Raw genomic sequence first — 13,564 nt, forward strand, 5'->3', positions numbered from 1 at the left:
TGGAGAGGCTGGCAGACAGCATGGGAAGCCTTTGGAAAAACATAATCCGATGCAGATGAGCAAAGCACGGAGCGCTTTTCTGCCTGGGTTGGTAGTGTAGCCACTGAGGGACTGTAGGAAGGGAAGGGTCCCTGCTCTTCCCAGAGCTCCAGCTGCCCCTTTCAGAGCAGGATGTGCAAATCCCAGGCTGAGAACTGAGTCAGCCATGGCTGCTCACCCTGGTGGTGGCTGAGATGTGCCCCAGTTGGACCAGTCTGAGCTGGTGGGACCTCCCGGTATGGCTCCAGTGAGCTCCCTGGCAGCTCTGGCTGCCTCAGCACCAGCACACCAAAGTGCTGGCAGGGATTGCAGGGGCAGCAGCTGAACCAGCTCAGGGGCATCAGACCCTGCAGCAAATTGTTCCAGTCCCCCTGCCTGTCCTTCCCAAAAGGTGACACCATTTCCCAGCAGAGCCTGGATGGTGCAGCCAAACCCACGGTGGGAGGGAGGGAGGGCTGTGCTGTAGAAGGAACCAGCCATGAGTGGGAAGAGGAGCCAGCTGGGTGTTTCCAGGCCTGGCTGCACTCTGGGAATGGTGCAGGTCAGAGCTCAGTGTCCATGAGCAGACCGAGAACTTCAGAACCGATGTTGTGCAAAGGACAACCCAGAGAATCCTTGAGGCTGGAAAAGACCTTAAAGATCATCAAGTCCAGTTCCTGAAAAGCCTCCCCTGCTTCCCCACATCTGCATATTCCCATCCCCTGCCCACATCACCATGGTTGGCTGGATCCTGCCCTTGCCTCCCTTTCTGTTGGAGCTGGTTCCTGATCCCGGCGGGTGCTGTGCCATTTGCTGCGTAGGTTCCTCTGGCAGCGTTTGCTCATTCCAAGTCCACTTTGGAATCGCTAACACGCATCTGCTCTTCGGATTTTCCTTTTTGTTTTGCTCTGATTTCCACATTGAAAATGGGGCCATCACGGGAACACTCTCATTTTACTGTTATTTTTTTTAATTTCCTTGATTTTTATTTTTTACTTCCAAGGACACAATTTCGAGCCCTGAATTCTTCTCTTCTAACCTCCCTACTTTCATTGCAGATCTTACATTGTAATTTATTTTCTTTTCTTGTTCCTTCTTTCTTATAAAATGCGCAACGGTTGTGAATTTTAGTTATTATTAAATGAGATTCTTTTCCTGCTGTCTTGTCTTTTAGGTATGCTCAGCCACCCACCCATCCCTGTTTCCGAGCTGGCTGAACACACAGAGCATCTCAAAGCTAATGATAACCTGAAATTATCCCAAGAGTATGAGGTATGAGCAAGAGTGAATGCTGTGCATGGGTTTGCAGAGCCAGGAATTAGGGAATTAAGACAGGCCTTCATCCAAATAAACAGCTTTGTTTTAAAGATCTGGTTAGCTGAAATTTCAAAGCTATTTGTGTATTGGAAATTAAGTACTTGCTGAGCACTTTGCTGGGTTCAATTCCAGCTCATAAGAAGACAGAGGTTGGTCCATGAGCTGCTCTTGTCCGGTCAGCAGAGGCTGAGCTCCCTCAGAGAAGGGGGATGCAGTCCTGGAAGGTGACTGCTGGATGGGATGGGATGGGATGGGATGGGATGGGATGGGATGGGATGGGATGGGATGGGATGGGAGCTGTCCTTGGGGTACCTGTGTCTTGCTGCAGGACAGGGAGGGGACCAAAACAAGGACTGTGACACCCAGTTTATACAGCTGAGGTTGAGTGAGATGAGCAGGGAGTCCTCCACAACTGATGCCATCAGCAGCCATGGAGCTAAAGATGGGAAAACAGGATGATTTGTACTTCCTTGTACATGTCAGTCTGAGGGGTTTGTGCACGTTTTCCCTGCCCTGGTGGTGTTTGATTACCCAATCCCAGACTGGGCTGGAGCCCATCCAGTGCCACTCCTGCCATGGCAGGGACACCTCCCACTGCCCCAGACTGCTCCCAGCCCTGTCCAGCCTGGCCTTGGGCACTGCCAGGGATCCAGGGGCAGCCCCAGCTGCTCTGGGCACCCTGTGCCAGGGCCTGCCCACCCTCCCAGGGAGACATTTCTTCCTAATATCCGATCTAAAACCTCTTCCAGTTTAAAGCCCCTTGTCCTATCACTCCATGCCCTTGTAAAAAGCCTCTCTCCACTCTTGGTTTTGTTGTCTAAAGACATCAAATGCCCTGGTATTTTTAGCCTAATAACGAGTCTAGACTGCCTCGGTCTGTTTGCAGGCAGGGAGCGAGCGGATGTTTTCCAAACAAAGGGATGCTTTCTCCCTGTCCCGACTCCCGGATATCACCGGGAGCGGCTCCGTGCTGGCGGCTCCGCACCCGGAGCGGGGGTCACGTCTTGGAGAAGGCGCATTTTGCTCTGCCAGGGTCTCTCCTCCCACGCTGGGGCACGGGGGCAGCAGCAGCCCGTTCATGTGCTCCATCCAGATTCCAGAGGCTGATTTGCATAATGCCATATCCCGAGTGCCCTGGCTCCGTGCCATCCCAACCTCCTCCAGTGGGAGAGCCAGAGCTGAACAAACATCGCTAATGAAGTGAAGGCGAGGCATGATTAGAGGGATGGAGAGCAAACAGACACATTACAATAGTATAAATACCCATTAGTTAGGAATTCTCTGCAGCCAGAGTGCAGGAGCACAGTTTCATCAGCTGGTTCTGCACCACGCTGTGCCCGCGGAGCTCCAGGGTGGGCACAGGCAGGGAGGGCAGCGGGGCCGGGCAAGGGCCAGCTCAGAGGGGTGGATTTGGGATCTGGGACCCTGTCCCCAAAACGTGGTGGGGAGAGGGAGAGCAAGCAGCAGGAAACAGCTCGGCACGTTCCTGCCAAGCCTCCAATTGAGGCAAACCCCAAGGGCTCTGCAAAATGATGAAGGAATTAAGCCCTTGTTTTATTTAATTCTCTGGCAGAGGATTTAGAGGTAAACGTAATTAACCTAATTTCCATATCTGGGACAGCTGGACTTTAAAGAGGAAAAAAACCCGACCACCAAACCTGGCATCAATCACTAGGACAGGCAGCGGGGGTTTTTCTCTCCAGTGCATTTCATTGTTTATTCCTTCATCCCTTCTGGGAAAAATCCATGTTGATTGAGTGTCCTAGGGCCAGGGTCCTTAGCCCTGTTTTGTGCTAGGGGATGCACTCCTGGCCCTGCCAGGCTCCCGTGGGGCTTCATCCCCATTTGCACTGGGAAACCTTCGGTGCTGAGTCCTTGTGGTCCCAAGCAAAGCTGTCCCTGCTCCACACAGAGCAGCCCAGTCCCTTCCTGCTGCCCATGAATAGCTTTTAATCATAGAGTCACAGAATGGTGACTTCTTTAGGGTCAAAAGGGACCCTAAAGCCCATCTCATGCCACCCCCTGCCATGGGCAGGGACACCTTCCACTGTCCTGGGTTGCTCTGAGCCCCGTCCAGCCTGGCCTTGGGCACTTCAGGGATGGGGCAGCCACACGGTCATAAACCAGCAAAGCTGGGTTCTTGCAGGACGCACACGGTGATCGCTGCGCTCCTCAGCGAGACCTGCAGAGCCACGTGGAACAAGTGCTCAGAACTGGATTTGCTGCTTTTCTCCTCACTGACTCTCCCGTTTCCTTTCCTGACCCCTGCAGTCCATCGACCCTGGGCAGCAGTTCACCTGGGAGCACTCCAACCTGGAAGTGAACAAGCCCAAGAACCGCTACGCGAACGTGATCGCCTACGACCACTCCCGGGTCATCCTGCTGCCCATCGAAGGTACGGGGCATCCCCACTCCTCCGGGCAGTGCTGGGGTGGAGTTCCTGCAGGGAACACGTTGCACACGCTCTTCTCTCATCTCTATTTATATTCTTCCCTTCACGTCTCCCTGGGAGTTTGGCAAGCAGGAGATACCTCTGTAAACCAGGCATTTGTTAAATTCTGGTGACTGACATATTCCCCTGGAGCTGCAATCCCTCATTTGAAGGGCTGGTTTATCAAGAAACTGCCTTCTCTTTGCTTGGAGATGCCTGTTTGATACATCTCTGACTAACAGGAAGAATTCAGACCACGTAGGGCTTTAGAGGGAGCAGGAACGGGGCAGCCGGGAATGCGGAGCGGGGCTGCACAGGGAGGAATGGGAAGCAAGCACAGGGCTGGTTGTACCAATGTGAGAGGCAGCAGCCGCAGAGATGTGGCCACTGAGTTGTACAGGCATAAAAATCACTTGATAGCAGCTCCTGCTGCAGCCCTGGCCCCTAAAAGGCTCAGGATAAGAAGGGGTTAGTGCGAGCCTGACGGGTCATAAATTGTTTCCTGAGCTGCTTATGTGAGCGATGGTGCAGTCAGAAAATTTACATTAAATTTCACAACTCGTGGCTCTTGACAGAGCTGCTCCAGTGCACGCCAGGATAAGAGGGGCTTGAGATGGAGTTGAACAGGGCACCTGCTTGGGTTGCTGCTGCCGAGATAATATTGGAGTTTCATGGGCTCAGGATGTGGCTGTGCCGGGTGGATAAAGCATTCAAGGCCAGTCTTGCGTTGCCAAGAGCTGATCATCAGAGCAGAGAGGATGTGGGATGTCCTGGTAACTGCCTGGTGAATGGAGAGGTTAATTCAGAAGCCTTTGAGACCAGGGAATTGCTAAAATAATCTCCCTGTGCCACAGTAGCTCCGAGGGGCGCGGGGAATGGGGAGAGCTGAGGCAGCAGCAGAGAGTGGTGATTTGCCAAAAAACTGCACAAATCTGGATTGCTCTGGTCTGCTATTAGAGGGCTTTCAGTGTTTCTCCTTGTGAAGCTGGCTGTGTTCTGCCTTGGTTTAATTCCGAGATTAATATTGTATGAGCCAAGGAAAGCAGAGACTTTAAAAAGTTGCTTTGTCATTCAAGGGAAAGGAGAAGAGCACAAGTGTGGGAGTGAAGGACACTTGGGCTGGTCTTGGATCTGGGGCTGGATGCAGGCAGCAGTCCCAGCTCTACCCAGGGCTCCGTGAGGGACCAACAGTGCAAGGATGATGGGCCAAGGTTGAATTTTCAAGCATCTGAGAGGTTCTGACACGTCTTGGCTGTTGTGCCCCTTCCTACCGGGCTCTATTTTATGCTCAGGGCTGGAGGGTGAAAGGAGCTGGAGGAATTAGTTTTGTTGCTTTCTCTTTGTTTTAAATCTGGATTTGTCAAGGCTGCAGATTGTCACCGGCTGCTTGGTCAGGAAGAAGTAGTGGCTTTAATTCTGTGACTTCTCTGAAGCTGGGCCTGTCACACAGCAAAACATTGCAGGAGCTCATGGCCACCATTTCAGATGACAGAGTGGACCCCAGGGGGCTGGAGAGGAGATTAATTCTGGAAGCTCAGCCTTGATCACGCTCCTGCCGTTACAGCCACATTCTCTGCCTCCTGAAATTTCAGACTGGGAGGGAGCAGGGGTAGGGAACCCTCCAGAAATTTAATCAAAAGCCATTTCTCCAGAAGCTGAAGTTCCTGAGTGCCCTTGAGGACGGGCAGGCGGCTCTGGGCTCGCCCCTCGCCAGCAGCAGCAGCCCCAGTAGCTGCAGCCCAGTTCCCCACTGCTGCTGCTCCCCACCCTTGGCTCCCTGGCAGACAGGAGGACTCTGCACCGAGTTAATCGTGGGTTTGCAGATCCTGCCAGCCTTGCCAGGCGCTCGGCTGTACTCGGGAACAGCCAAACCACCCCGGAGTGCGGCTGCTCCGTGCCAGGCGCCGGCTCTCTGGAGCTGAACCTGGGCAGCACCGCGTGCCAGGGGCCATTTTAACTCCAGAGCAGCTTTCTCCTGCCATGTCCCAATCAACCTCTTCACTCTGGCAGTGCCTCCTGCTCATCCCAAACCCTCAAGCAGGGACCCAGGCAAGCAGCTGGAACTCAATAGCCTGTAACTCATGCAAGTTTAAAAAAAAAAAACACTCTTAAAATGACAGGAGGCAATTTACAGCGAGTCAAAGCCTGTGATTTCAAAGCCTTCATTGGCTAAATCAAGCTTGGTTTTATTCTTTACTCTGTCCAGCTGTAGCTCCATGCCTGGGATTCGACTATGGGCCACACAGTCATTGACCACGTGCATTTGCTGCCTGGGCTTGGGGTGGGCTGGGACAAGGACTCAGGTTTGTCCTACTGGACCCTGGTGCAGCAGGTGCCCTGGGCCAGGGCTTTGCTCCTGTTTAACACAAGTGAAAACACTATGGTTTCAAGGCTTGATATTTGGTCTCTTGAGTATCTTTTGCAAGGAGTTACTGTCTCCCTGCAATGCAGGAGCCTGAGCTGGGAAAACCTTGCCAAGTGCCTGTGTGATTCTGACCCACCAAGCCACAAAGGCTCTGGTGTTTCTGCCGGGGACTTCTCTCTAACAGCATCCCTGCAAAAATCTCCTCATGCTTCCAGCTGTGTGAAGTCCTGTGCAATTCTCTGATTTTTGCTGATTTGACACAGGAATTGTGGGCAGTGACTACATCAACGCCAACTACATCGATGGGTACCGGAAGCAGAACGCCTACATTGCCACCCAAGGGCCTCTGCCAGAGACCTTTGGGGACTTCTGGAGGATGGTGTGGGAGCAGCGCTCAGCCACCATTGTTATGATGACTAAGCTGGAGGAGAAATCACGGGTAAGATGCGTGAGAGAGATGACTGGTTAGTCATAATCCAGGGGGATTGGAGGGGAGGGTTGGGGGAACAGCAAATCCCTTTGATGTGCAGCCAGGGGGGGATTTCTGCCTGCTCTGACAGCACCCTGAAAGTTCAGTGATTCATTGCTTTTAAAAAAACAAGCCATTCACCCTGGAAAGCTGCAGCCTCCTTGGCAACTCCAGGAGAAGAGGCTACTGGATCCCACTGCATGTCTGTCTTGGAGTTAATCATGTGGCAACTTTCATACTCAGTTCTCTTGTTTAACAAGCCCCAGTACATTCCCTCTAATCTTCAGGATCATTCCAGTCTGTTGTCTTTGGGATTGATGCGGCATCAAAGCCTGTGCTTAGTCAGTAGGAGCTTTCTCTGATGGGTCTGTCCCTGTCCTGGTGCTCTGCAAAGACACTTCTTGCACCTCCCCTTGCCTTTGCCACCTGCCCAGCTTCACTGGTAGCAAGGCAGTTTAGGAATGAGCTTCCCACCACTGAAGGGTTTGTCCCAGCACTGAGCCATCCCTCCTGTCTTGCAGATAAAGTGTGACCAGTACTGGCCAGGCCGAGGCACGGACACCTACGGAATGATCCAAGTGACGCTGCTGGACACCATTGAACTGGCCACGTTCTGCGTCCGAACGTTCTCCCTTCACAAGGTGAGCTGGCTCCTGCTCCTGTTTTCCCTGGAGATGGGCTGTGGCACACCCTGCACACACAGCACGGGCAGCTTTGGGGTGCTGGTGCCCCCCTGACCCTGGCGCTCCCTTGTCCTGCAGAACGGCTCCAGTGAGAAGCGCGAGGTGCGGCAGTTCCAGTTCACAGCGTGGCCTGACCACGGCGTGCCCGAGTACCCCACCCCGTTCCTGGCCTTCCTGAGACGGGTGAAAACCTGCAACCCCCCGGACGCTGGTCCCATCGTGGTGCACTGCAGGTACAGCTTCCCTTCCCCTGGCATGGGGACACCTGCGAGGGAGGCAGAAGTTCAGGAGGGTGTGGATTTACCTGGGAGACAGGGACGGCTCTTAGGTGGATTCCCAGGCAGCATCTGAGAAGGAGACTTGAGGATTCCATTGACTACAGCATTTTCTGAGATGATGAGGGGTGTAATTTGTACCAAATCACTTGGATCAAGGGTTCCAGACCAGGCTGGACAGGGCTTGGAGCAACTTGGTCTAGTGGAAGGTGTCCCTGCCTGTGGCAGGGGGTGGGGCTGGATGAGCTTTAGGGTCCCTTTGGAACCAAACCATTCTGGGATTTGATGATCTTGTTAAGCAGTGGGAAGTGCCTGGTGCTGTACCAGTGTCTGGTTCTGTGTGGTGGAATTGTCTCTGGTCACAGTGAGAAAGGAGGAGGACCTTGGAGAGTGTTTGGGGTGTTTGGGAGGGAGAGCTGCCTCAGCTGCCTAAGGCAGAGCTGACAGTGACTGACAGAGGGTTTCTGAGTGCTGCAGCCTTTCTGATAATGCCAAGCTGAAGCCAGGTAACATTCCCTAATTCAATTCACAACCCAGTGAGGAATCTTTGAAGTCTCAGTGCAGATAAATCCCTGTGTTCCTCAGGAGGGTGTGGAGGAGCCTGTGGGTTCCTGGGCACTGGGGGAAAATCTGAGTTGTACAGGCTGCTGGGGAAGCTAATCCTGCCTCTGCTGGAGGATGCCATTTTAACAGTCTTTGTGAGCAGGCAACTTATCACTATCCTTGCACATGGCAATTATTGTGCACCTCAGAAAATGAATAAAGAGCTGTCAGCTCACAACCAGCTCCCAGATCAGCTGCTAAATTCTTGCCAGAGCTCCAGTCACCTGCTTGGTTCAGGTGTTAGGGAGTCTAATTAACAGAGATCAAGGGGGCTCGATGAAAAAAGGGACAGCACTGGAATGGTGAAAGGAAACCCTTTATTAGCAGTGGCACAAGAGAGCACAGAGCCCCGCTGAGGCGTAAATGCCATTACACACAGGTCTGATGTCACCTCGCTGCACAAAACCATTGAGGGAGAGAGGTGACGCACGTTACTTGTTACAACATCAGTGGTTTTTCAGCTGCTGAGATCGGAGAGATTAAACAGGCTTTTTCAGCCTTCAGATCATGCCAGCCCTTTGCTGGAGCCTCGGGCTGCCACAGCTGTGCCAGGCCCGGGGTGTCACAGTGGAGGGGACAGGGGACAGAGCGGTGTGGAGGGGACAGAGCAGTGTGGAGGGGACAGGGGACAGAGCGGTGTGGAGGGGACAGGGGACAGAGTGGTGTGGAGGGGACAGAGTGGTGTGGAGGGGACAGGGGACAGAGCAGTGTGGAGGGGACAGAGTGCTGTGGAGGGGACAGGGGACAGAGTGGTGTGGAGGGGACAGAGTGGTGTGGAGGGGACAGAGCGGTGTGGAGGGGACAGAGTGGTGTGGAGGGGACAGGGGACAGAGCAGTGTGGAGGGGACAGAGTGCTGTGGAGGGGACAGGGGACAGAGTGGTGTGGAGGGGACAGGGGACAGAGCAGTGTGGAGGGGACAGAGCGGTGTGGAGGGGACAGAGTGGTGTGGAGGGGACAGGGGACAGAGTGGTGTGGAGGGACAGAGTGGTGTAGAGGGGACAGAGTGGTGTGGAGGGACAGAGCGGTGTGGAGGGGACAGAGCGGTGTGGAGGGGACGGGGACAGAGTGGTGTGGAGGGACAGAGTGGTGTGGAGGGACAGAGCGGTGTGGAGGGGACAGAGCAGTGTGGAGGGGACAGAGCGGTGTGGAGGGGCGATTGGCACCTGCCCAGTGGAAAGCCAATCCAATCCTTCACCTCCCTCTCCCCTTGTCCTGCCAGCGCGGGCGTGGGACGCACCGGCTGCTTCATCGTGATCGACGCCATGCTGGAGAGGATCAAGCACGAGAAAACCGTGGACATTTACGGGCACGTCACCCTCATGAGGTCCCAGCGCAACTACATGGTGCAGACAGAGGACCAGTACAGCTTCATCCACGATGCCTTGCTCGAGGCCGTGGCCTGCGGCAACACCGAGGTCCCGGCTCGGAACCTCTACAGCTACATCCAGAAACTGGCACAGATCGAGGCCAGGGAGCACGTGACGGGCATGGAGCTGGAGTTCAAGGTGAGTGTGGGTGCTGGGATGGGGCGGCAGGGCCTGTGCAGGGCTCGGTGGTCACACGGAGCCTTCATCAGGCAAGTGGGACCTTGCTGCCTCCATGTGGGAGGTAATTACTTCACTGAGTTCTGCAGTTCCCAGGGGAGACCTGCCTGGCACCACAGGCGGCTTCCCTGGTGATTCCGGATCGAGACTGAATTTGCTCCCTCTTAAATTGAAGGGGTTTTTAGCTTTTTGAGTAGTAATAGTAGTATTTTCTGGAAGTTTTGCTTAGGGAAAGGCCTCAGTCTCTGTGTCCCACCCCAAAAGCAAACCCCAGCAGGGCACGCGGAGGGTGGAACAGGGAGGACAGGCAAAGGGGGCTGGCACAGGGTCAGGAGAACACTCCAGCTGAGGGAATGGTTTGTCCCTCTGCCCGCAGCGCCTCGCCAACTCCAAGGCCCACACCTCGCGCTTCATCAGCGCCAACCTGCCCTGCAACAAGTTCAAGAACCGCCTGGTGAACATCATGCCCTACGAGACCACCCGGGTGTGCCTGCAGCCCATCCGCGGCGTCGAGGGCTCCGACTACATCAACGCCAGCTTCATCGACGGCTACAGGTACGGCCGGGGCGACCCGAGCTCTGTGGCCCTGGGGCTGGGCCGGGCCCCGCACGGGGAGCCTGGGCTGGCCCATCACCTGCACACAGGGGCCAGAGGTAAATCCCCCTGCAGACCCAAATCCAGCCTGCTGAGATTTTCCCCGTGGTCTTAAATTACTGATCCCCTAAAGCAGCGCAGCCCTTCTCCAGCTGCAGGTCCTGAACACCAAGCATCAGTGAGGGGTGGATTTTGCTGTTGGGAAGTTTCCAAATATGGATTGGGCTCTTTATTACCTTTGTGATTTGGGGGCATTGCAGTCCCCAGAGCTTACCCCCAGAAGCTCCAGCCCTGGGAGCTGCAACCCTCCATGGGTGGGTTTGGAGGGAACAAAGCAATTCCATGTGCAGGTTTTCCTCCTGTCCAGGCGCACCAGCAGTGCTGGCCCCAGCTGTGGCACTGGGATTTGGGCAGCCTGGTGGTTGGATTTTCCCCTTGGAAGTGATATTTAAGGAAAGCTTTACCATTGGCTGTTTGTTTTTTTTTTTGCCCACTGGCACAAAAGACACCCCCAACCCTTTAGACCTTGTGCTGTTCTAGTCCTTCCCCAGCATTTCCGTTTGGTCTCCCACTCTCCAGCCTTTCCATGCATTTCCCAAAGCTTCTGCCCACGCAGTGCTCCCGCCTGACCCCTCCTTGCTTTGGGCTCCCCCAGGCAGCAGAAGGCCTACATTGCCACGCAGGGGCCGCTGGCAGAGACCACCGAGGATTTCTGGAGGATGCTCTGGGAGAACAACTCCACCATCGTCGTGATGCTGACGAAGCTTCGCGAGATGGGGCGGGTGAGTGGGGGCAGAGGAGGGGCTGGGAGGGGACTCCTGCAGGACAAGGACTCACAGGGACCTGTCTCTGCCCTGGGCAGGAAAAGTGCCATCAGTACTGGCCCGCGGAGCGCTCGGCACGGTACCAGTACTTCGTCGTGGACCCCATGGCTGAGTACAACATGCCCCAGTACATCCTGCGGGAGTTCAAGGTCACGGATGCCAGGGTAGGTGCTGCCGTGGGCTGGGATAGGGAGGTTCAAACTGGCACAAAACAGGGTTTGGTGGGCTGGGCTGGGATTTTCAGTGGAGGAGAGCTCATAGAATATCCTGGTTGGAGGGGACCCACAAGGATCCTTGAGTCCAGCTCCTGCACAGAACAAGGTGGGAGTCGGGCTCTGCTCCCAGGACAAGAGGAAACAGCCTCAAGCTGTGCCAGGGGAGGTTCAGGTTGGACATCAGGAGGAATTTCTTTATGGAAAGTGTGGTCAGGCAGTGGAAGGGGCTGCCCAAGGAGGTTTGGAGTCTGCGTGCCTGAGAGCTCAGTTGTGATCAGGAACAGAACACACACACAGATTGTACTGGAATATTTGTTCTTACCAATTGAAAGCTGTTTCAAACCTCTTTCACTGCCGGGAGTTGCTTTGTTAGAGATGTGCCTGGCTTTGGGGATTAGTTGCAGCTTATTTGAGGTGAAAGCAGAACGTATTTCCCAAAAAAAGTTGATAAAAACCTTGCAAAGGTTTCTCTGCACCCTACAGAAAATGAGCACTTCTGTGGTTGGAAGAGGAGCCTCTGCCAGTCATGTTCAAAGGGACAAAATCACTCCAATAATCTTCAATTCAATGTCAGGTTTCTCATCCAAAGGAACATTTCAATACCTTCTCAAATTTCTGAGGCAAACATAACCCTCCCTCTCACAGCTCAGTCTCCTGCTTTTGAGGTTGCCTAAGTATTCCAGAACCTGATAATTCAATTTGCAAGGTTGAGGAGGAGGATGCCTCATCAGTCCTCGTAGAACAAGATTTATCTTCCTGTCAGCTGTAATTCTGACACTGTGGCAAGTCTTTGTGAAGATTGATAGAGAGGCCAACACCTCACCTTGAACGTTCCTTTGCTGAAGACTCCATCTGTGCTGTCTGCAGTGGTCAGAGCTTTCAGCACCTGCCAGGACGTGGATCTGTGCTGACAGGCTGAGTCCAGGAACGTCAACTGCAACACAAGCAGCTCCGTCATGGTGGGGCTGGATAATAAATACGTGTGCACTTGACTACAGCACTGAGTTGCCTCAACTTTTCATGCCCTTTAACAAACTAGCAACAAAAATAGGGGGGTTTTTTTACCTTCTTTGTTTTCTGTCACAAATACAGGGTGTTTTACTATTCCTGTTTTGTCCCCCCAGGACGGTCAGTCACGAACTGTTCGTCAGTTCCAGTTCACTGACTGGCCAGAACAAGGTGTGCCAAAATCAGGAGAAGGTTTTATCGACTTCATTGGGCAGGTACACAAGACCAAGGAGCAGTTTGGCCAGGATGGCCCCATCTCTGTCCACTGCAGGTAGGCTCATGGACACACCTCATCCATCTGGGGATGTGGGACAGCAGAAGGAATTAAAATCCAGATGTCTCCCCCCTTTCCCACCACATCCTTGCAGGGAGATTTCTTGGGGGTGTCAGTGCCAAACACTTGATTCTGCCAGCCAAACTCATCTCCCTTCAGCCCTGGCCCTGCCCACAAGGCTTTTGACCCTTTATATTTGGAGGAGAGGTATGAAATGCTGATACTCTGAAGGAGATGGGAACCACAGTGTTAAATACAGCACATCTGTAAAATATCTATAATATTTGACCTGCAGAAGTGGAAGTCTTTTTTACCAGTCTCAGCCCAATTTATACCTCCAGCATTGCTGGGCTGTGTTTGCTGCTAGCAAGAATTGTTCCTCCTAACCCATGGGCAGGACAGGATGATCCATTCTTATTAAAATTATTTAATTTCAAAAGCCCAACATTACATATGAAGAAAAATTTTTCCACTCAGTGCTGTTTACCACTACCCAAAGCTTTTAACTTTTTAAATTTCCCTTTCTCAAACGTTTTTTGGGTCACACTCTGGCACTTGGGTTATTTCTGGGTATCTCTCCTGGGGGACTGACCCAGGCTCTCCACTTCCAACACGTTCACAGGGCCCAGCCCAACCCCACCCCAACCCCAGCATTTACAGGAACATTTGAACATTGTAGCACACAATTCCCTGTTTATTTCCTCCCCTTCCTGCAGTGCTGGCGTGGGCAGGACCGGAGTGTTCATCACCCTGAGCATCGTCCTGGAGCGGATGCGCTACGAGGGGGTTGTAGATATTTTCCAGACAGTGAAGATGCTGCGAACACAACGACCTGCAATGGTGCAAACAGAGGTGAGAGGGGCCCTGTCCTGTCCCAGGAATCACAGAATGGGTTGGGTTGGGTTGGGTTGGGAGGGACCCTAAGTCCCTCTCATTTCACTCC

General features: G+C 53.6%; 1 protein-coding gene across 2 annotated transcripts in view; it reads left to right on the forward strand.

Annotated features, from left to right (window-relative positions):
• The window catches only part of PTPRS (protein tyrosine phosphatase receptor type S), a 149,733-nt gene that overhangs the window by 133,500 nt on the left and 2,669 nt on the right, over positions 1-13,564 (forward strand). For both annotated transcript variants that reach the window (XM_068997088.1, XM_068997089.1), the window contains 11 exons: positions 1,193-1,290; positions 3,607-3,730; positions 6,395-6,570; positions 7,122-7,241; positions 7,362-7,516; positions 9,382-9,667; positions 10,083-10,261; positions 10,956-11,082; positions 11,163-11,288; positions 12,464-12,618; positions 13,338-13,473. In XM_068997088.1, coding sequence (XP_068853189.1) covers positions 1,193-1,290; positions 3,607-3,730; positions 6,395-6,570; positions 7,122-7,241; positions 7,362-7,516; positions 9,382-9,667; positions 10,083-10,261; positions 10,956-11,082; positions 11,163-11,288; positions 12,464-12,618; positions 13,338-13,473 — 1,682 coding nt within the window. The remainder of the gene's footprint in view (positions 1-1,192; positions 1,291-3,606; positions 3,731-6,394; positions 6,571-7,121; positions 7,242-7,361; positions 7,517-9,381; positions 9,668-10,082; positions 10,262-10,955; positions 11,083-11,162; positions 11,289-12,463; positions 12,619-13,337; positions 13,474-13,564) is intronic.

Source organism: Aphelocoma coerulescens, chromosome 28 (genome assembly GCF_041296385.1).
Source record: "Aphelocoma coerulescens isolate FSJ_1873_10779 chromosome 28, UR_Acoe_1.0, whole genome shotgun sequence".
Taxonomy (NCBI): domain Eukaryota; kingdom Metazoa; phylum Chordata; class Aves; order Passeriformes; family Corvidae; genus Aphelocoma; species Aphelocoma coerulescens.